Raw genomic sequence first — 23,905 nt, 5'->3', positions numbered from 1 at the left:
TTCAGCACCTTTGTATTAAATGAATACTAAACCTGTCATAAAAAAAGGATACTTATCAGGCTGGAAAGGACGTCTAAGATATATAGAATCCGACGGGAGAGAAAACTCCCGAAACTTTCCGTAACGACGAAATCCGAAATATTCCGCTATCGAAAAAACGCATGCAGGCACTTAAGATGGTAAAATGAGAAGGGGTCAATGACCGAGAAGCCGGTCTTAGAGGGCGCAAACTGGTAAAGGGTTTACCAAGGACATTATAGACACGGTAGAACGTGGTGCTAAGGTTGTGAGGAGACAGGTAAGCGAGGAGCGAAGTAAATAAATGGTCTCAAACTAGGCAGCACACCAACATTGAGATGGATTTTGCAAATGTTGTATAATATGATTTTCGCGGTTTGTTTCAGTAGTTTAATAAACAACGTTTTATGTTTACCTCATATTCTTACATGTCCAACTTGCAATATGCTCATACCAATTATTAATAATGTTGTTCTGAATACAGTGACAATAACGATAAATTATTTATACTCTATTACGATTTTTTGTATGATTACAACAAACTGCTGGCACCCATTTGTTTTATTGTTTTGATCCAAATTGAAATATGAAAAGGTACAGGCGAGATAGTGACCGCATGGTTTATGACGTCACTAAATAAAACTAAAATAATAAACCAAAAGACATCGATACATTTATTGCAACGTGAATGAGTTTATTGAAAGACGATGATATTCATACACATTTAGTACTGAAGTAGACAGAGTGTGCGACAGTGATCTGTAACAATCAACTGGAACAAATATTTAGACACCCTTTTTCTGTAATTGGGTCGGTTGCTAAAGATGTTAAACGATGAATATTGGCAGAACCTTCTTTAATTTTATTTTATTGTTGATATCCTTGATATTCTTGATATCTAGAAATCTTATTTGTGATATGCCCCTTTAAAACAGGCAAAAACAAATAATTGCTAGTAATATTTATAGCTATAACCCGTTTCCAAGATACTAAGGTCTGAATGACGTAGTTTCCTCAATGCTGGCGCAAATTTAATGATCATCCGTTTGTTTTATTATAACTCAACAAACTCAACTCCATATAAATAACAGAGCAGCCTTCGGTGATGGCAGATCGTGACAACGGAAGTCATATTGTATGTAACGCATTGTAATATGGCTATTTGGGACCCATAAACGTCTATTCTTTTCTTTATCGAGTTTTATGTTCGCATCTTGGAAACTGAACTAAAGATCTCTGAGTTAGTCTCAAATATTCCAGTAACTCTGAATTTCAGATCTTTTACAAAAGACTTTGTCAAAATTATAAAGCATAATAATAAAAAACAATCTGGAAATGAAAGCAGTGCATGATATTAAAAAGTCCCCACCCCCCAAAAAAATCAAACTTCATTTTGTGTCTAAAGTCACTCTTTCTAAACCCCCAATAGAGACTTGAATGATGACCAATACAGGTAATACATGATGCATATAACAGACCTCTTGCAATACATTTAAGTACGATAAAAGGAAAAATGAAAATCCCCGCTTAACCATCGAGAAGATACTAAGAATACAATTGTACATGGCTTCTTTTGTTGTTCGTATACTCGGAATACAACAGCATCTCTAGATTGTGCTGATGTTTTAAAAAAGACAGTTAAGTAATTACTAAATCGATATGTAAAATGGGTAACTTGTTTACAAAACAATGAATTATGTTTGAAAACCAGGATAAGAAATATTACTGGTTATTTTCAATTTGATAAAGTATGACAGTCTCGCTGCAACATGGAAACAATCTTGAAATGTATTTTTTTTCTGTTTCTGTTTTTAAAAGTTGCTCTCCTTCAGACAAAGAGTATGATCATATCTACTATGAATATGTAATCCCAAAATGTTGTTTTTGTTTTCAACTAACGTTATGATCCCGATATCAGTCTACATATATATATATATATATATATATATATATATATATATATATAGTAATGGTATTTGTGCTATGCTCGCCTAAGCCAAGTAGCCTATTAGCAATAAAATTAATAACATTAATAACAATCACCGACAACTTCATGTTTACACATCGAATTTAAATTCCGACTTTATTATCAAACGGTAAACATAATGAAAAGATCTTGACTATACGTCGAATAAAAACTGCCCTTCTTTACCTTGGAAGTTTCTTCCTTAATCTTATTTTTTTTCTTTCTTTCTATGCGCTATATTGTTTTAGCTATCAGAAACCGCTTTTGTGTTGGTTTATTTACAATACATGAGCGATCCAAAAATCACCTAGCAATGTGATTCATTAATTGAATAGTCAAGTGGATATAAAAAACGAAGCAATATCGTCTAATTCAGTGTAGTGGTTGGAGATTGCCGTTAGCGTGACCATCCAGTACCTTGTAGTTTGGGTAAACATATGATACACATTGGTTAACTTGCTCTTAAATGTTGAGCAAACGCAACAGGAAATGACTTGTTTTCGAAGCCTTATTCGTTACACGTCGAGTATAGTGTAAAATATAGTGTAAAAGATGTTTACAGCTCATCTCTCACTGGTGCGGGATTATAACCCAAGTGAGATACTGATCGCTTCGCATTCACACGTGACCTAGAGACATATGCTGAGAACGCGCTCACGCAGTTTCCTAAAAAGTGGTCGGACTCTTCCAAAATATAAAGATCTACTTGAGGCCTTTCCGGTGACATAGTTACTACCCTGACCTGTTGAAACAAAAAAGAAAGCGAAACCCTGTTAAGTATACAGATTAAATATGTTGTAAATAGCATCTCACAGGGTCATGACGTGGATAACTTATCTTTACAACAAAATAGAAAAGAAGAGCAAAACAATAGATCGAGTCACTCTTAAACATGGCCGCATGTGTAAGATGTGATTTTGTCCAAAAAGGCGTTTTGTATCCCAAACGATGCTGTCCGATTTGGGATTACAACAAATTTCATCACATATCTTTTATTTTTCGTGCCCATGTTCTTTGGATTATCGATATGGACTTTCGCCTCAAGTCGGTGTCATCGCACATATCAAGCGTGAATCTAATATCAACCAAAACAAAAACAGCGAGACATTCTTTCGTTCGATTTGTAGCTGGCCTTTTGCTTATTTTTTGGAGATGCAATACTCCTGACAATAGTCTACAATCCCCCGATTATCTCCCTATTATATGTTTTTGATGGCTCCCAAGTTCAAATGTTGCAACCATAAATGTATTGACGATACAACTCCTTTCATCTTCGTGTTCCTCTATTCACATTAATTACAACATTACACCGTGAAATGTTACAGAATATATTTGCAGTTTTAATGCATGATACGTTACAGGTTACTACTTTGCATGTTTATACTTTTGAAATTCTTCTTCTGTTGCGAAGGAATTATACACAACGTATTACAACTAAGGAATAATTTCCATCTGATACATTTCAAAACCTCTCCCCCACCACTCACTCCTCCTCTCCCCCCACCCCTCCTCCTCTTTGGGATATATCTATTTTTTTGTAATCGAGGCTCGATAATGCGTTTTGCAATTCGTATTTCTCTCTGTTTAATGAGGCAAATGTTTATGTGTTTCTGGGGTTGATATAATCTGGCCTTATCCAATCAGGTAAAAATCCGGAAAACCTAAAGTGTGCAGTATTCAAGCCATTTTTTTTATAGAAACTTACATCAGGATAAGCATCTTGAATTTCATCTTCCATCGATACGTGATCAGTGGCAATAAATATTGTCTTTGCCTCGTGTTTGGTTATGATATCTTCAAGCTACAATACAAAAAGAACATAAAGGTTTATGTTAACTTTGTGATAGCAAACGAATGCTCAACGTTAATATACACCCATTGACACTTAACAGTATGTGGAAAAAGGGAGAAAGACAGAGGGCAAGAAGAGAGAGAGATCTTGGCGGGGGGGGGGGGGAGGGGTAGGGGGCCTCAAAATTCCTTTTTTGAACAGAAATGTATGACTAACAGGTGCACCATGGGGGATTAATTTCGGAGCTGACAGGTGTGCTGTATGAAAACTACATGAAGACCCTTAACATCAGTTTAACATTGCAATAGTATAGGAAGCAGGTATGTAATCACTGTTACGTTACCCTAACTGGGAAAGCAATTGGGAGAACCATTAAGTACTTTATAAGAAACATTACAGAAGTGAAAACCTGGACACTGAAGCAATCCAGCTTGGTCCACTATCATTCTCGGTTCATCTGAACCATACGGATGAGTCTTCATTACGTTGTGACCTTGGGCAAGATTCTTTATCTCACTTGCCTCTCTCCACCCAGGTGTAAAATGGGTACCCTGTGGGGTAACTTGTCATGGGCGCAGTATAAAACTGCTGCAGTCTGGAGGGATTGTCTCTGGGACAGGTTATCATTGACCAGGGGTACACTGAAAAAATAAACTAGTCAATATTGCCACGGACTAACGTTAAATTAGTTTGTAACGTTAGTCAATGCACACGAACTAGCAAAAATCTTCGTTTCATCGCTGCTTCTTAGTCAGTTTACACTGACTAAGGAAAATATAATCGCAGCTTAGTCGGTGGCGACGGACTAAGGTATTTTAACCCATGGACTAAGAACGATACGGACACCCGATTTACGCCATAATCGTAGCTTAGTCGGTGTCGACGGACTAATGTATTTTAACCCAATTCGATTCTCTTCAATTTGGAAATAGGGAGGCAACGGCAGCTTGCTGGACTTGGCATAGTTTCATACGATCACTCTAAGCAACTTTCAACCGTAAATCACCCAAGAAGGTCTTTAGAAGAATGGAGGTATTAACTGCCATCATCGGCCTACCTGTTATTCCTTTAACTTGAAGGTAAAATTAAAGTTAATTGTTAGGCCACTGGCACTAGTACTCATGTATTATGGTTAGTGTACTGTAACGCTACCGTTGTCACGCTGGCGTTTCGCAATACACAAGTGCAATGACAGTGAGAAGCCTATAGGCTTCTACTGGGTACTGCAGTGCATTCTCAACACTAAAGTGTGCATTCTAAACACCAATTAAAAATGTATTATGTGTGTATTGGGCTAGACTGAACAGTGGCACATAATCTTCTAATTTATTCCCAAACAAATGCTGGAACTATAAGTCTCAATAGTTTATTTGAAGTCTACACTCATTTGGTAAAGATTTCCTGTAATATCCCATGTGAATCTAAATGGGTAGGCTTTGTGATATTGAATAAGCAAGGCTAGACCTTCAAACGTACAGTCACAGTAGGCTGAACAAATTATGTTGGCTAGTCAACGGTATTATATGTTGCGAGCAGTCAGGATGCACGCTTCAGTTCTATTTAACCTTTTCATTTATCATTTTTTAGTATTTAATTTCCGGTCACGCTCAGGAAACAATTGCGACATTCCTTCGCGGTCGACTTGTTTACTGTAAGAAGTATTAACCATTTTTTCTCAGGAAAGCTTGATAGTCTGAAGTTATTATAACATGTGCTTTTAGTATACTGCCAAAAGAGTAAGTTGTATTTTTATTGATATTTTATGTAGAAGTAACGGAAAATTCAGTATGTTTAGTTTGGTCTATAATTGCACGTTTTTTTTTTCTGTCCAATGTAGTGCAGGGTTCACTTGCGCGAATTCAAATTATTCTGTTTATGTATATGTATATGCATTTATTCGTAGATTATGATGTTTTTTGACATTTATTTGTAATTCAAGCATATCTGTTTAGTAGCAAAGTTTAAAGGTTAAGATTAATTAGTTTTCTCTTTTGGATCCTAGATTGAATGAAACTCATTGACGTAAATAATAGATCAGATGATACAGTTTAACGCAGTTGCTAAAACTCTGGGTATTCTCTAGTCTTCGCCGGTCCATTATATACTTTAGTACTACTAGTAAGACTAAATCAAACGACCGAAAGACAGACTTAGTGTAACAAAGTATTGATTCTCCTCTAGCCTAGGTCTAAACAGGCTTGTTATGTGAGCAAGCAAAATAACAACTAAAAACGATTAGGCCTATAAATAAGTTGGCTCAGTGCATTTCTGTTTCTAAAATTTTATATTTTTAAAGATCATAAAAACAAACAAAGATTTAGCCCATGTTTTATTATCACTGTATTCTGGGCATTTGATTCTGGTTGCAATGGTGATGACACTCTCGTTCAAATTTTCAGCTTTATACAGTCTGCTTCAAACTTTGGGATTGTTTTTTGAGACTATAGTGGAAGCAAATCTCACATAACTTTGTGGTGACAACTTTATTTATTTATTTTTTCAAATGATGAATACTTTGCTGTTTCTTTTTTCCAGCAGGAATTGAAAAGCCAAATATCTAAGTCAAGGGTGAGGTTTCCTGTGATGTACGACACCAGTGTGGAGGCAACAACAGAAGAGGAGAACTGTGTTATATATGGCTTAAAGACATGTTTTAAGATGATATATTGGTACCCTTCGCAGAACAAAAGAGTTTATCCAAGAGTCCAAAAAGCAAAGGAACAAGTACCATAGAGAAAAAAGATGGAAGAGTGAGTTTAACTATTGTACCCAACTGTTTAATGATATTAAAGATACTTTTCATAACCTGTTTTTAAAAAAAAAACAGTCTAGTATATCATTTACCTGCAAGCTTCATAAGTTTGGTCAATTTTTCACTGATCTGTAGAGCGGAAGTCCAGAGGGTTTGGTTAGCTGGGAAGGTAACCAATTGCCTGGTACATCACAATGTTCACAATGCATTCCTGTATATGAAACCTGACGACTGGCAAACCGACTGTGGTGGATGTGGCTGGGAGAGCAATTTTAAAGTCACCTAACAGCTAACCTAGATCAGTTTTCATGGTAACCACATCAAAGTAAGAACAATGTGTCAGGTATGGCCCCAAGAGCAACAAATGGCCATTGCCAGTAATTATTGGTGGTGGGGTACCCCTGCCAGTGATCAACAATTGACCCCTCACGGCTGACCTAGGTCATCTCATGAGGTAACCACTTGAAACCTACTGGAAAATGTTGGTTAGGACTTCAGATACAAGGGATGGGCATTGCCAGTAATTTTTATTGGTGGGGTACCCCTGCCAGTAGACCCCCAATATGCCCATCCCCTCATTGACCTAGGTGAGCTCATGATTTGACCAGTTGAAACCTACAGGAAAATGATAGGTATCACTTCATATGTAAGGATGGGCATTTCCAGTATTTTATATTGGTGGGCCACCACTGCCAGAGTCTGCCCATCCCTTACATATAGAATCCTGTCAATCATTTTCCAGTAGTTTTCAACTGGTTAAATCATGAGCTGACCTAGATCAATGAGGGGGGGGGGGGGGCATTTTGGGGGTCTACTGGCAGGGGTACCCCACTAATATAAAATACTGGAAATGCCCATCCCTTACATATGAAGTGATACCATTTTCCAGTAGTTTTCAACTGGTTACATCATGAGCTCATCTAGGTCAATGGGGGATGGGCATATTGGGGGTCTACTGGCAGGGGTACCCCACCAATAAAAATTACTGGCAATGCCCATCCCTTGTATCTGAAGTCCTAACCAACATTTTCCAGTAGGTTTCAAGTGGTTACCTCATGAGCTGACCTAGGTCAGCCGTGAGGGGTCAATTGTTGATCACTGGCAGGGGTACCCCACCACCAATAATTACTGGCAATGGCCATTTGTTGCTCTTGGGGCCATACCTGACACATTGTTCTTACTTTGATGTGGTTACCATGAAAACTGATATAGGTTAGCTATCAGGTGACTTTAAAATTGCTCTCCCAGCCACATCCACCACAGTCGGTTTGCCAGTCGCCAGGTTTCATATACAGGAATGCACTGTGAACATTGTGATGTACAAGGCAATTGGTTACCTTCCCAGCTAACCAAACCCTCTGGGCTCCCGGTCTATTGGGATCATTATTAACATGATTAACATAATTATTAAGCTTTGAAAAATAACTTGGTGTTATGCTGTGCAAAGCTAATAATTATTTGGTAAAGCTGCTATTCCTGGCTTATAATTTGAGGGACCTAGATTTAAATGTATACTTCCCAATATGTTATAAATTTTTAATGTAAATGTATGTTTATGATAATGTGAGTTATCATGTGCTATATCTGTATCTGTGCTTACACGTATATCATATTTTCTGTTCACAGGTCAATAATGGTGCAGATTTTGGCTTCCTGAAGACAAGTGGGAGGCCATTTGTAGTTAGGAGAAACACTCTTTGTTCGTGAAGACTTAACTGGTGTCGATTTGGGGTACCACTTTAAAACGAAAGTCATGAGGAACCCTTGCCCAAGATTCAACTTTGCATTATTGTGCAGTGCTATACTTTTGCGATTCATGTTTGATCCATTAACTTGTCTTAACTTTGTTGGAATAAAATCACATTTTCAGATTTTTGTTTACAATGATTTCTTCCCTATCTGTCGAAAGTCAGCCTTTGTAGACATCAGAAGTTTTATCAGAAATAAATACTGCCAACGTACACATTATTTGTGTTTCTTCTGCTCTCTTTTCTTTCAGTGATGCTAGTCAGTGAAACTAGTCGGGTTTAATTCTTTCAGTGATTCTAGTCAGTGCAACTAGTCAGTCGATACCGACTAAGAAAGGTTAGTCGGGAGAGGCACCATCCTGACTAATGTAAAACCTGCTATAAACTAGTCGGTGGCTCATATAAATTAGTCGGTAAAGACCGACTAATGTCACCAACTAATGTAACTGACTAATATACATTTACTGACTAAGAAATTGTTGATCGACTAAGTTGACGGACTAAGATGACCCACTAAGAAATCCAACTGACTAAGGAATAAATTAGTCGGTATAGCAACTGACCAAGGCTATGTTAGTCGGGAGAGGCACCAGATGGACTAACGTTATGTTAGTCGGTGAACCAATTTAAGTTTTCAGTGTAATATAACGTCTGTAAAGCGCTTTGAAACCTATAGCTGGTATAAAGCGCTATATGAAAAGCAAATATTATTATTATTATTATTATTATTATTATTATTCACGGTTCAGCATATTCATTTAGGATTGTATATGTCATTTCACTGATCTGGCATGGACTAACCTCTTTGATGACTTGCTCTTCGGATTGGATACACACTTCTTTGGTAACTCCCTCTTGCGAGTAATGACCCATACACTGGTGTGACGACATCAAGCGAGGGTGATTGCCGTCCGCGAGTTCACATGTACGTGTCTGATGAAAAATATAAATGGGTTACAAAATGAATAAAGAAAAGCACAAATAACTAGAATAAAATTACAAATCTCAAAGGTTGCCTTAAAAGTAAGAACAAGTTAGGATGACACCGTGATGACATGCTAATGGTCATGTGATGTCGATTAATCAAGTTGGATCGTCGAAATAACTCTAGAGAATTCCAACTGGGAGTCATGATCAACAATGATAGCAGTAAATACTGACGTTAATATGAACTTGTCTTCAATATTACCACAGATCATCCATTCAAGTGATATACATGTATATATATATATTAATAAGTTACGAATTTTGAACGTTTTTTTTTTACGTTTTTCGTTGATGTGTCTTCCAGCATTCACAGAACTCTTTAAATAAATGTAATAACACCAAAGTAATAATGCAAATGGCTGGCTTAATATATTGATACATTTGCCGAAATTATCCGTTTTGTCTTGTTACTGGACTTTAATTTTCGATTTTTGGTCCAAACTAATAATCCGGGGTTTCATCTCAACTTCCAGAAACGTAATAAAACACTAACACACCTTTAACCTCCGCGACTAAAGTTTTATCTTTGAATGCTCGCAAATAGTCTCAAAATATGATTTATTTCCTCAAATGCCAGTGATGTCTTACCCAATCTGCTCCATTTCGTAAATGGATACCAATGTATGGTCGTTCGATATTTTCTTTAATAAATTCTTCACCCTCATCAACGATATCAGGTAGCCATTTCAGGTATCGATGAAGTTCCTCCGCATTCGGTTGTATTGGTTGGAATGAAGGCGCATTCATCAGGGCGAGAACTGGGTGTTCGTCAGCAGGATATCTGCATTTGACAAAAAAATGATGAAGGATTAGGAGGGTCGTCGAATGTTTGTTTTTCTTCTAAGTAACTTGAATGCTGCAGATTTTCACAATAGTTCAATAATGGGATATTGTGACTAGCGCCATTTGTTCTAATGTTGGATGTGCAACTATATTGAACAGGTGACATATGTAGAACCGTTTCATAATGACATTATTTTTAACTGCATTTGTCGTAACGTTACAGTACTTCCACTTTTGTTGTCCTTGACGAGATCCCTTTAACTAAAATAGCGATAATGATAATACTATCTTACGTTTCAATCCACAGATTTTTCCATGGTTCATAGTCCACGTTGTAATGCATTTGTTCCTCCCAGATCTCAGACTTTGCAAATTCAATGTTCAATTCTTCCCAGAAAGTCCCGTGCGGGTTGCCAGTCTGTGAACATAGAAATATATCAGGACATGTTTATCTCTTCTTTTCCAATTTCTTGTATTATTAGGGATGTGTAATGATGTACACTACGTAAAACCACTCCATAATAACCTCAGAAAATCGAGTGTTACAGAGCTGACTTTAAAAGTGGTTATTGAGGGGCTGAGTGCAGGAATGCTACCAGGGTAAATCGGAGTCCGTATTTATAAAAGACAGTTATTGGAGGAGTGAGGTAAATTGATCGATTTCGGATATGTTCTGTTTCTAAGGTTTGTGAAGTCAAGAAAGTTTTGTGTATGGTATGTAGCTGTTAACACACATCTTGCTTCATGATACTAACGATCATGTTGGTTTTGGGTTCCATCTACATATAAAATTAACAATATTAAATTAATTTTTCTGATGCACGAAATCATAGAAACATACATGGATGATTACACAAATCCAGTTGGGTATGAGCGAAAGGTACGACAATGGAAATTTGGACAATGGACAATGAACAATGGAAGTTCACTTGCAATATGGAGCAACTTAAATGTGCAACTAAAATAACCTTATAAGAACAGAAAAGTTCACCGCTAACAAGTAATTCTTTTGTTTTATTTATCCTTTGTTTTATCCTGTTTTATCCACTATCGTGTTCACTTTCCTATCAGTGTTTACTCTTATCTCTTTGTTTTTCTATGTTTTTTGTCCATATTTAATACGTCCTTGTGTCTATTGTTTTCATATTCAGCACAATGTATTTCATATATTGTTCTTTTGTTTCTTAGTTGTTTATCATACGCAACACTCATAACTATATAGAATAAAACAATACAGACAAAGTAAAACGGTCATCAGAAGGAAAATCCAGTTTAATACTACACGTGACTCGTCCGTTCGGTCACATATCACAGTCCATCAAACTAATTAACAAGTAAAAGAGAGGTTTGCATATTAATATGTTTGGTTTGAACCGAGTGAACTAACGTATTAATCTTACCCTTGGACACTTGCCATCGTTGATATCTGCGAGCTTTCTCGCACAATAGGCAGCTCTTTCACTAGGTGGCCAGTAAGTGGGAGCAAGATGATCAAGGAAATCACCCATTGTAATAACATCTGGGTAGTACTCATGTAAGGCCTCGATATCAAAATACGAGTCAAATGGGATATACTCCTACAATTATACAGATGAAAAAAAGAAGAAGAAGAACAGTTTATTTTGCTTCACTATATGTTGCGCTGTCTACATCATAATGTCAGAAATTAACCGTTGCATCAACAGTATATATATGTCTATTCATAATACTGACCAAATGAGTACTGGATTCGAGAAAGATAAATATCTGTCAATAAAACACCCCCCCCCCCTCTACAAGTCTTTGTTGTCTTTGTTGTCGCTTAACGATATGATAATTTGATCTAATTACAATCTTGAATTTAATTGTCGCTTGTAAATAAGGAGACATGAACTCACACTCTGTCCGGCCGTTGCTTGCATGTGGGAATATTGGATAAATGGCGGAATGACCAGAGTTCTTCCTATTTGCTTCGTAAATAGCAAAGTGCTCAAAAATGTGTTGACTTGATTGCTGAATCGCCCTGTGAAAATACAATAAGGTCATCGTCAACAAAATTTACCCTGAATTCATCAGCTTGAAGATAATGTTTTTTTTTTTTAATGTTTTTTTATTTATTTGTTATCACGTGTAACAAATCTCTGCTGTTTTCTGATGACGACTATCAAATCAGTTCTGTTTTTTTGGATTTGATTTTGGTTTTGTTACGTGGTTGGGTTTAGCGACAAATGCAAAGGTCAATTGTCAAGTAGTAATTAAACGAACCACCTGACATATTAAGGAGCAGCTCTGTTATCCCGCCATTTATCGATCAAAACACTTCACAGTGGTACATCCCTAAACAATGAGGTTAACAAGTAGAGGGGCATATGGGTTGCAGGTAGAGGGGTCGTAGAGGAAGAGGGAGAGGAAGGGGGAGGGGAATTAATTAAGATGTAAGTTTGCTTGTTTCGATTTCTATTCTACTTTGAATGAGCTCTGTTCCCTTCCCCGAAATTCCCCACTCACATCCAAATTTTGTCCTCATCAGTACCATAATAACACTGCAAACAAATCTTTTGTGGGGTTGGGTAGGTAACTGTACCACTGAGATACTACCTTAGCTACCATAACGAGACTGCAAACAGGGCGTGGACGTAACAAGTACATATCGGAGCCACAGTGGCAACTACTTTGTGTCTATATAGAATCTTACATTTCCTTCTTGATGTTGCATGAGGCTAATACCGGTGGCTGATGACTTGTGTTTTCTTCCACATGGGTAATCAATATATGGCGGGATAACCAATACCCTATTTATAGCCTTTGAAAACTGAAGTGCTCCTAGCAGTTGCTCCGTTTGACCAGTAAATCGACCTAATTAACAACAAAAACATATAAGAATAAAGCAAAATGAAAATATATAGGCTGCTGAACGTGTTATCTCTACAATCAGTCTAAGCAGCCAAAAATCCTTTAATGTTAAAACATCTTGGAAACCGGCTGAGGTAAAAAAGCTATCATGATTAAACTTTAAAATAGGCCATTTGCTTTTCATCCTTGCAGATAATAATATTGGATAATTCTTCACAGGGTAGGTAATTTTGAGCCTTCTCTGGTCGTCATGTGAAAGCTATACTGACCCACTAATTCCTCAGAGCATTGCTTTCGGATGATTTTTTACATGGGATACCATGGTTCAACTAGCCCCCAACTAATTTTTAATCAGGTTCTTAATTTTTAACGAAATATATATTTTATTAATGCCACATCCTGCTACTGTAGGCTCGAAACATCAGGCCAACTGACTTTTACACGAAATATTAATTTAGCTGAATTTATCTCACACATAACCCTCTAGGCTAGAACTTAAAACCTAGATCAGACCTATTACTGTTGCATGTGAGCATTTGTACAGCCATACTGAACTGTACTATACATCTCTGCACTGTTTACAGTTTGGAATAAGATGCAGTTTTCCCTATGAAATCCCTTAAGCTTTGCTGTCAGTTCCCTTCAAATTCCCTGAGATATGTGTACATACGCAACCTTTACTGTAGCCTACCGCACTGCGTCACACGTAGGCAAAATATTATAACTTTTACTTAATTATATAGGCCTCACTTGCGACTGAAAGTGAATTACTTGTAAACACTTTGACCATTTTAAGTACACGGGAAGGACAATCCAAACGATGTCTATACTGCTATTTAACATTTTCTGATAGGCTAAGCAGATAAAAAAAAAGAGTTAAATTCGATAAATGTATGCCTAGTCACAAATAGTCACATCGTAAAATCCTAGTACCACTATTAGGTATATTATACTGAAGTTCATCTCTTCCACGGGAGGGCACGTTTAAGTTGATTTCGTGTGATGTAGTTCCTAACCCAGATTAGACATATTAGCAAGGTTTGATAAGGAAAGCCACCCACTTAGATAGAAATAGGGCACGAACACTAAATAACTTGATCCACTTTCATCAGACCCTTTACATTGTATGCGTATGGTTGTTATTAACACGGTGAAGTCTCATCGAAAGGGTAAATGCTCAGTTCACATATTCTTGGTTGATTACGCCTATAGTTATATCCTGATTTTACAAGGCTTTAAATACTGGCCTGATACTTACCAGAGCAAGGACAATACAGAAGGTAGCCCTTCGGATCCCATTCTATATTCACATTTCTGGACAGGACAGCTGGAATTAAGATTCCACAAACTATTAATTTCAACAGTTTCGTTTCCATCATGGTATAACGCACCTTCCCTTAGCTCTTTCCTCAACACTGTACGCAGACTGTATATTGACTAAATCCGTTACCGTTACTGTTCAACTCAACAGGCAATAACCACGAAATTGATCGTCCAACTACTACACGTGTACTAAGGACTTGGTTCTATTCATAGCGATTCTATATATTTAAATAAGAAAAGAAACTGTTCAAGCGAAGAATCAATGAATGGAGAAGAATGAAGGAGCATGCCTCTATTACAAACACTCTTACCGCAACTGCTTGAGGCGATTACAAAATCAAGCGTGTCCTAAATCTTCGTGAACTTGTGAGTGTAGATTGGATATAATGAGTCATTGAAAAGGTTAAAACGCATTGTTATCTATTAGTTTTATTTACCCCGAAAAGACGTATATAAGTACAAGAAGTATGTTTTGTAGTCGAACGGTAAGGTAGTTATAATCAGAATTCAATACATAAACACCGAGCAAAAGACTTTAGTAGGTTAAAATCAACGGTGTGTGTATATGTAAAATAACGTGCAACCAAAATAGAGAAATCAGCTTCAGCCCCTCCCCCAGCCCACCCGAAGAATTAAACCAAGGGGTAGGCAGAATATCATTGCTATAATGTATGAACCTAAACAAGCGAAAATTCTTCAATATTGTTATCGAAAATTACAAAATATAACCTCTTTTTAATATATATATATTTTTATTAAGGTATACCTTTCACTAGGCCCATCCGCTTGACCGCATATGATATTTATACCCCTCCCCCCCCACCCTCCCCGACCGCGAATATTTTTTCCCAAACAGGTTTGCAATTACAGAGTTTTCAGCCAATCAGATTGCTCGTTACGTTGGCACCAATAATGAACATTGCTTGGAAGTTCGAAGACATACACTGAATAACACACAGACACTTAATGGAATATAGTTACGGGGTTTCCATTCAAACGCCCTAACTCTACTTACATACCATGTCCCCCCCCCCCATATCATTGACCCCTGGGGGAAAATATTTACACATTGTAATTACTTAAAATCTTTTCATTTTTGTCAATAGGGACCCTAGTATTGACAGATAGGTATTGAAATGAGGTTTTAATTTTTTTAATTTTTTTTTTATAATTAAGCTAATTAGATATGTAAATATGCAAATGAGGTTATGATACAAACAATGTACTTTTTTTGCCCATTTGAAATTATTTTGATGAAATTTGCTGGACTTTTGATAGTTTGATGAGTTCAAGACATGTTATTTCATAAGTAAAATATAATTTGATGTTTGAATGTGAGGAATATGACTGATTTTCCCCCCTCCAAACAAACAAATGTATTCTGTAATACAATGGTAGCCACGCGTAACGGTAAGTCTATATCTACCAATTGCGCTACATACACAATACATAGTGTGCAACTATGCGGCTTACCGTATCAGAATTTCAGAATTTCATCGTCAGAATCTTCTTCTCCAACGGCTGGATGGTCAAATTGCCCATAAAAAGAAGGTCCAACGCCTCTTAGAAGTATTTAGCCATGATAATATGTGCTAAATAGTTACCGTTTCAATTACGTGAGTGATTGCATTGACCCTAACGACGCGACGCATATCAACTGTGGCTGACTGAAATTCTATACCGTAGAAATGCTCGAGTTGAATTGCTATGGATTTCTCACAAAGTGGAGGCGCTATTGCTAAATTTTTTTCTATGTAGCCCAGCGTTTCAGTGTGGCGCTTCTGGAGAGCTAAAAATCTACTCTGTAGGGTGAGGCATTCTGGAGAAATAATTCCGGAATATGTTCCGTGTTTTGGCCCTAATTTAGACCGAAAAAATGTATTTTTTGACATATTTTCTCCAAATATAGAGCCATCCCTCTACATATGCCTGTGAGGCTCCTGATTTGATTCCTTGTATGTCTTAGCTAGTTGTATGAGATAGGGGCAGTTGACTTGAAAGTTTTCACTGTTCTCAATAATTTTTTGAAAAAAAAGGTCAAAAAGGTCAAAACGACCGGTTTTTTGAATGTAAACAAATCTTTGAAGACAAAAAAAAAAAAAAAAGACCATGTCACCCCCTCGGAAAAATTTTGTTTATTGATGCAGGCTGTCTTATGTGCAAAATAAAGCTATGGGAAGCTCTCTAGTGTATTCCTATCTCGAATAATGATTCTCTAAAAACAAGGTTTTTCAGTGGTCCACATTTGGACCATCAGAATTGAGGGAGTGCTTGGATCACATGTTAACCTATCTTGTGATTCATATGCTAAATTCCATTGGGTTCGTGTTTACGTTATCTAAGATTCGTAAGTCGTTCAATTGAAATCGGAAATCGGTTCGTGGAATGGATACGCTAAAATCAACGGGTTCACGAGTCTTGAATGAATATAGGCTACGCCAAACAGTATAGACTGCAGTATGATGCCTTTCCGTCACTGCCCTGTGTACACAGTTGTAATACATAAAGGGCTACACCACATGTTTGATGCACCCTGTACGAATATGGCAAGCCATGTGGGACAAACACTGCATAATATATCCGCGTATTAATTCGAATATATACGCGTATTAATTCGAATATATACGCGTATTAATTCGAACATAAACGCGTATTAATTCGAATATACATGTGTTGTAGCCAACATGTGTAAAGTTTCGCCTTTTGAAGCGATCTCGCGAGCCCGCCAAAACATTTATCGTCGGTATATGTACACAGCAAGAGCGGAAATGTTTTTTCTTGTATATTCTAATTAATCCGTGCATATACTGGATTTAATCCCCATATGTATTTTATTTAATACGTGTATATATTCGAATTAATACGTGTATATATTCGAATTAATACGTGTATATATTCGAATTAATACGCGGATATATTTAAGCCATATGATTGGCTAATAATATATACGACTATATATTCCAATTAATACGCGTATAAATTCCAATTAATACGCGGATATATTATGCAGTGTTTGTCCCACATGGCTTGCCATATACGAAACGTTCCCTGTGCATGCGATGTTATCAATAATGCCTACATAGAAAACTTCGATCAAACATCGATAATAGATCAACTCATAACATCACTAGTGTGCTATATATGTGTAAACCAATTTCAAAGATACGAAAAGATTCCGGTAATTTTGAACGGGTATTATCTTCGTTGCAACGCAGACATTTTGGTAACCTCGAAGTCAAGGTCTCTATGGTGATAACGTAACTTTTTCCGACCAATCATGAGCGACTATTTATACACACAATTGCAAACCTGTTAGGAAAACAATTCGGCCCGGCCGTACAAAAAGGTTGATCAATTGCGCTTCTGGTTCGGGTTCTGTATACTGTAGTTTCAGTTAGTGGCCATGTGAGGTCATTTAGGCTAAGTGATTCCTGTTTAACAGAGAGTTGCCCTAGACTGGACCTCAGATCCAGTGGACAATTATATCCCAATGCATCTTAGGTATATCTTTATTTTTTCCTAAGTATATCTTGAAACTGGAAAATTCAATACATTATTGTAATATTACATCGGACCTGCCTGTATCTCCCCCTCTCGTCAGACCTGGTTACAAATACAACCCAACATGATGTTCAAAATGAACTATGAAGAATTAAAGCATTACATAAAAATATTATGTGTACAGAATTAAATAGCTTAAAACTCGTTAAAAACAAAATCGAAATAGAAGAGATAAGGATACTCTAAAATGCTCGATACGGTAGTAGAAGCCAACGTGTTTTATCAAATATATCTCTTAAATAGACAAGACATACGTGAACATACAGGCAAGTACATCGAAGCCCTGTAATTATGTTATTTTATGGGTAAATCAGTCAGTTTGAAATTACCTGTTATTGACGTCATTGTGGGGATGCCAAAAGCGTTCCGGGGATTATTCCAGTCATACAGGCTAATAATGATCCATTTTTGAACGTACTTTCAAGATTCATCCGATTTGAAAATTTCGATAGTGGTGGCAGCAGATATGCGGTGCCCGTGGTCGTACAGTGTTAGCGGGGTTATAAAATAGTGCCGTATATTAAACCAGGTATGTATTATTCAAATAACACATCTCCGTTTAAAAACAGCAAACATTAGTATCCTTGTTCAAAATGTATCGTTTGAATGTTCACCTGTGCCTGTTTGTCCCGACTCACTATTTTTCAAACCTTATAGCACGATTTTGCAGTCTGTAATCGTGTGAATTAATAATAAAGTTGGTTAGAGGAATTGAATTGCTCAGATTTAAGGTTGATTATTTATGAGGGATTTTCTTGATTCGGCGTGAAATTGATTGTAAAGAAAGGCTTATGCCGTTGTTGTTGGGAGCTGGTGGGAGGGGTGTGAGCAGAAGGGGGGTTGGTCCCTGTCCAAAAAATCGGAACCGGGCACGTTTATCCGCGGTTTAGCCGGTCTCCCGGGTACCCGTTGATAACTCAATCAACCTAAATTCCAAATTGGCCTATACTATATGCTAACGCTATTACGTACTATAAAATCTACGAGGACCTTCAGTCACATAATAGTAAGACTCAGGGCGGATTAAGCTTGTGGAAGGCCCGGGGTAAACATTTTGTGGGTCACGGTGACATCCTATATTTCAGTGAGAAATATTGGTACCGGATAACGACGGATATAATCACGAAAGACATCAATTTTCACAAGGTAGTTATGATAGAATAGTTAAAAAAGAAAACAACACACAATTAAATAAATCCGAAGGTTGGGGTATATTGGCATAAAAAAGTTAAAATTCACCAATGGGAGACAACAACAGCAGTTTATTTTGCAACTAAAAATGTTTTACAAGAAAGTTACGGCAACGCGATATCATCATACTTACTCAAGGCCTCTCCAACCTGTTCTTACATTGCTCTGCACTAAGAGTGTTTTATACTAGATCTGGATCTGATCTCCCGCTAATGATCAGATCCTGTGCTCGAGATCAAGATTGTAGATAAATGCAGATCAGATCCGGTTGTAATCTTGATCTTGACAAGGGGGATGATCAGACCCCGAACTCGAAAAAAAACGCTTGTAATCAGTGGCGTAACCAGTGGGGGCCAGGGGCCCCCTCCCAAAATCAAATGTCTTGCCACCCCGATTGCCTCCCCCTCCCCCACCCCCCGACCCGAAGACATTGATGCATACACAGTGGTTTGGACGAGATATTGAAAAGACACCGCCGCCTTCTCTGTTACTACGTACGTCTATCCTGGAACCATATAAGGATTTGTTCGCGGAACTAATTCGTCTCGGCAAATTCGCGATTGCAATTATGTTAATGTAATTGGAGCATGCGAACTTTACTGTTATATTCATACGAGAGCCACATAAGAAGGCGCAAAACTACGTGACAAAATGAGTAACTCCTACAATCGAAGTAAGAGTATCGAGTTATTTAGAGGAATCCTGCTATACATAGACATCACAGTGATCGGAGATATTAACGTTAAATTACAACACAAAGCGTAAGTAATGCTGGTTTTGTGGCAATGGATATTTGATAGGTAGGCTGAATTGTCTAGCTATCTCAATAGTCGAAAAAGAAACAGAGATCACAACAAATATAAACAAATAGGAAAACGAGGAACTAAAACAATCTGATAAAGATCGAACTCTGCTAATAATGTTTATATTCCCACCATACCCAATATGAACAAAGCGAAACTCAGTGGATTATTATTTGTTTTCTTACCGTGTAGCCCTGACCGAGACGTTTCACCTTTTACCGGTTAGAAGATAATCTGGTTACATATGGTTTGCTTGCTGTGTTTGAAAGTGGTATTACAGACTACCTATTCCCCCATTGAACACATTATTCTATTGTACATATAATGTGCCCCTTAGGAGCCCCGTCTTAATAATACAGGAGTTATTATTCGAACATAATTTATCTGTATATTCCGCTCTTATACTGCTCAGTGACATATATTTATGTATAATCGATCGGGGACTAAGAAGCATTTGATTGGAGAAGGGGGTTAATGGACGACAGGCTGAGCTGTGCATATTATTAATAACTTAATCTATGTGGGCCCGGGGTGAGTGGGTGATAGGCTGGGCTGGCTATATTATTTATAGCGTGAGCTCTGTGGGCCCAATCAGCGCTACCACATTATCTCGCTAAACACAAAAATGCTCCCAGTGTTGAGATGATACGTTTCCTCCCGTTTTCGTTGTCCTTATATGTTATAACACTGTAGGAAGATACGAGTTTCCTCAGTAAATAAAACTAAAACAACTTGAAGAACTTTATCCTAATGACCCACATTTATATGACCCACGTGCAAATGGCACAAGAGAAAGGGGGGGGGGGGTTGGTTGGTTGTAAATCCGCTATACTGTACCCTCCCTGTCTCCATCACAGCCATATACTGATTTCCTCTTTTACTAACCCACTGGCCTTATTTTCATTTCTATATATTTAATCCCACAGTCGTTTTCGTCTCCATCAAGGTTGGTCCAGTGGATGTTCGTTCCACGAGCCCGACTATCGTAGACTCCATTCAGTTGAGTCCCAGAACAAATAGCACAGCCGTCGCCAGTAGCAAAATAATCACAATGTGTCCAGGCGTTTTGGCATGTGCTGTTGACACGAAAGGTATGCCAAGTGCTATACCACCATCCACCAATATGACGCTCAGCACAGTTGTAATCAGCCCAGCCGTCGTTGTCCTGGTCACGTGTACTGAAAAATTTGTTCCTTTGCAACGGCAGTCCATGATAACCTGTAAACACATGAGACAGATTCGATTTCTATCACTAAATGGGATCTGTATTGGTGCAAAGGGGGTGGGAGCTGGGGTTTCCCCTACCCTTATCATGATGCCCGTCCCCTCACCCCTGGGTTAGCTGCGGTATTATCAAACACTCTCCTTTACGCTCATATATTCAAGATGCGGGTAATATTGGGCTAACAAAGTGTTACGCCTTCCGAGGCTATGCCCATGGACCCATACAGGGGCTTGAAAATACATGACCAAATTCCTCTCTGGAATGTATTTCTCTGTCTTAGTTACCATAGCTACCAGAGAACTGTCTGAAAGCATTACAGCTTTCGGTCTTGGGATACGTACCTTTCCACAACAAATAAATTCCTTTTTCTGATATTTGTTTTTGGGCTTTGAGGTGGCCCCTAGAGAAGAATCCTACATCTTCTGGGGCTTTCATCGACTAAAGAAATACATTAAGCTAAATTAGAACAACCTTTATTGCAAATTTAAATTGTGAGTCACAAAATGAAGGCTAATCCTCGATATTATGTTTATTTCTATATATCCGATTAATAAATATCTGAAATGGAATGGCAATGTGGATGTTAATAAGGGAATATTTGTTAGAATTCAAGTTTAAATTAAACGTTTCATGTTTCTTGATTTCGATATAGTGTAGTAGAATCTGTATACCAACCTACTGTACTGATAGAAGAGTTGTAACCATCGATAGCCACTAACTTATACTTCGAAATTTCATCACTAATCCCGAAAAGGTCAAACTTGGCAAAGAAAGAAGCTCCGAAGAGATCAGTTATATCGATACGAAGTTCATAATCTTTCTGATTTGTCATTAGAGATATTTTATCGTTTCCAAGCCAGAATTCTCGATTAAGGAATCCAAACCCGTCTTTGTAGTCACGCCAGTATCTATTGAAATCAACTGAGCCATCCAAACGGCGTTGTATTACCTTCGAGAAAATAGAAACAAATTTCCTAATGAGAGAAGGAATTTAGATAGTTTACACTTGATATGGTGAAATATGTGCTTGAAATATATGGCCAGAGTTGTCTAGATTGATCTTTAGTGATTATACGAACATATATATCTATTCAAGGTTTGGAATATCGTCATCCACTATTGATGATTTTTCTGACTTTACTAAAGCTTTCTTTCAAATTCTGTTTCACGGCATAGTTACAGTTTATCAGTCGTCGTGAAATGGGATCTCAGGGTATCGAAACAAAAGCCCCATGATCTTCGAAAATAGAATTAACATATAAATCTCTCTCTCTTTTTTGGTTTTGGTATAGGTCTGTGAGATATACTTACTGTCCATCCTCCGTCATCAATCGAGTTGTTACAAAATACCTCAAAAGGATTACTCGCTCCGATTGGCTTGATTTGGTAGACACCGGATAGAGCCGGTTGACCATGACAACGATCAATAACCGCTTTGCAATCTCTCGGATACTCAAGATCTTGGTAAAAGAAATCAAAACCTGAAAGAAATCAGAGTAGTACACTTTGTAATCTTAACTTCAGGGTGCACCTCGTACTCGGACAGGCAGTGATAACTTGGAAGGTAATATTAACGTTAACATTAATGATCGCTTCTCGGCCTTTTGGCTAAGATTATGTGTAGTATCTGTTCCCTTTCCAGGGGAATGGTGATGCACACCCGACGATGATCACACAGTCACAGTCTCGATGCAAGGGGACTGGGGTAGAGAGCGGATCAGTCGTTCGGTAGTTTGATTTTCGTGCCCAGGTTCTTTCCTGGGCGACTTTTTCTTAAAAAGTATATTAACGTTTATGTGCTCTAGTATTTACAAACTCCCCTTTTTAGTCATTACTGATCAAAATATTCGATAACAGCCTAGCTTACATATGGAATTAGAAAGTGCTTGATTCGAAGTGAACTAAACATTACAAGAAAACTTCGTCTCAATATATATTTTTGTTTTACAACCTACACAGATAACTTAATACAACAAGCGTATTCAAAATTTAATAATGATCGGACAGGGCTACTCCATGTAAAGTAACGTAGACTAGTGCGGTATTGTACCATCAGTAGTGTGTTAAAAAACATGAAAACAAGAACATTTCAACGAAATTATTCATAGGTCGGTATGTTATGATAACGAAAAGAAATCGAATTGGTTTGAACTTAAGATCACAAACTCTAACCTCCTCTAGAATATTCATCTTCTGTTGCTTTGTGAGCGTTCTGTAAGTAAAGTAAAATATTACAGTCTGTAAGGTCAATTTAATTTTATGTATTAAATGAATCTTTCTTATATATATATATTCTTTCGAGATCCGGCTTTAGGAATCACAAATGATTTTCGAGTTGGTCAGCATCATGTTTGATCTCTAGAGTAAGGCAAAATATGTCACCAAAAAACAGAACTAGTATTGTTCGATACAGATGACAAACGCCTACAGTGGAATTACGATCTTCCTTACCGGTTTCGAACCTCTGGACAAAAACAATCAGCGTCCATAGCCTAGTGGTTAGGGTGTCCGCGTACAGAGCGGAAGGCCCGTGGTTCGAATCTCGGTGGAGGCTGAAAGTTTTTTCACTGTTCTTGATTTTCCAACTCATTACGATTTTCATTTATATATATATATATCTATATCTATATCTATATCTATATCTATATATATATATTTATTTATTTATTTGTGTGTGTGTGTGTATGGATAAAGCAAGTCTTGGCTTTGTAATGAAAGTACACATATGTAACACAAACATAGTGTGACGTTAGATAAATACGAGTGGCACTGATGGACTATGCAGAAAGCGGATTAGGGAACAAAGAAGCAGAACGGATTATAAATGTTTGTGGAACTGATATGTACAGCTCTTCATTTCAGGTGATTTTGCACAAAAGAAGAGCATTTTTGCTCGAAAGCTCTGCAAAAACCAAACATTGGCT

General features: G+C 37.5%; 2 protein-coding genes and 1 pseudogene across 3 annotated transcripts in view; 1 reads left to right on the top strand and 2 right to left on the bottom strand.

The window, feature by feature from the left end:
• Positions 1–687: 687 nt before the first annotated feature.
• Positions 688–14,387, bottom strand: LOC139973717 (GDP-fucose protein O-fucosyltransferase 1-like). Of its 2 annotated transcripts, none has more exons than XM_071980562.1 (8): positions 14,137–14,387; positions 12,721–12,881; positions 11,447–11,623; positions 10,340–10,464; positions 9,852–10,044; positions 9,078–9,209; positions 3,690–3,785; positions 688–2,726 (listed from the first exon to the last, which is right to left on the bottom strand). In XM_071980562.1, exons 1-8 carry the CDS (start codon positions 14,255–14,257, stop codon positions 2,541–2,543), a joined length of 1,191 nt encoding a protein of 396 aa, XP_071836663.1. In that variant the 5' UTR covers positions 14,258–14,387; the 3' UTR covers positions 688–2,540. The 2 variants fall into 2 exon arrangements, with proteins under 2 accessions (XP_071836663.1, XP_071836664.1); XM_071980563.1 differs by lacking the exon at positions 12,721–12,881 and adding an exon at positions 11,924–12,048 and having other exon boundaries at positions 14,137–14,383.
• A 4,567-nt stretch (positions 14,388–18,954) lies between these two features.
• Positions 18,955–23,905, bottom strand: part of LOC139974237 (fibrinogen-like protein A) — a 77,452-nt gene continuing 72,501 nt past the window's right edge. Inside the window, exons 2-5 of the mRNA XM_071981247.1 lie at positions 23,154–23,193; positions 22,293–22,462; positions 21,657–21,930; positions 18,955–20,974 (exon numbers count right to left, since the gene is read on the bottom strand). Of these exons, the coding sequence (XP_071837348.1) occupies positions 20,637–20,974; positions 21,657–21,930; positions 22,293–22,462; positions 23,154–23,193 (822 nt within the window). The 3' untranslated portion in view covers positions 18,955–20,636. The remainder of the gene's footprint in view (positions 20,975–21,656; positions 21,931–22,292; positions 22,463–23,153; positions 23,194–23,905) is intronic.
• On the top strand, positions 22,570–22,668 carry LOC139974602 (U2 spliceosomal RNA; annotated as a pseudogene).

The sequence above is a fragment of the Apostichopus japonicus genome, chromosome 9 (genome assembly GCF_037975245.1).
Source record: "Apostichopus japonicus isolate 1M-3 chromosome 9, ASM3797524v1, whole genome shotgun sequence".
NCBI lineage: Eukaryota > Metazoa > Echinodermata > Holothuroidea > Aspidochirotida > Stichopodidae > Apostichopus > Apostichopus japonicus.
This window is presented reverse-complemented; position numbering and strand designations above follow the sequence as displayed.

Coding starts and splice junctions, on each gene's coding strand:
- LOC139973717 (XM_071980562.1), bottom strand. CDS start 14,257: ATGATGGAAACGAAACTGTTGAAATTAATAGTTTGTGGAATCTTAATT. Junction 3,786..9,077: donor AAGAGCAAGTCATCAAAGAG/GTTAGTCCATGC, acceptor TTTGTATTGTAG/CTTGAAGATATCATAACCAA. Junction 2,727..3,689: donor TTCAAGATGCTTATCCTGAT/GTAAGTTTCTAT, acceptor TTGTTTCAACAG/GTCAGGGTAGTAACTATGTC.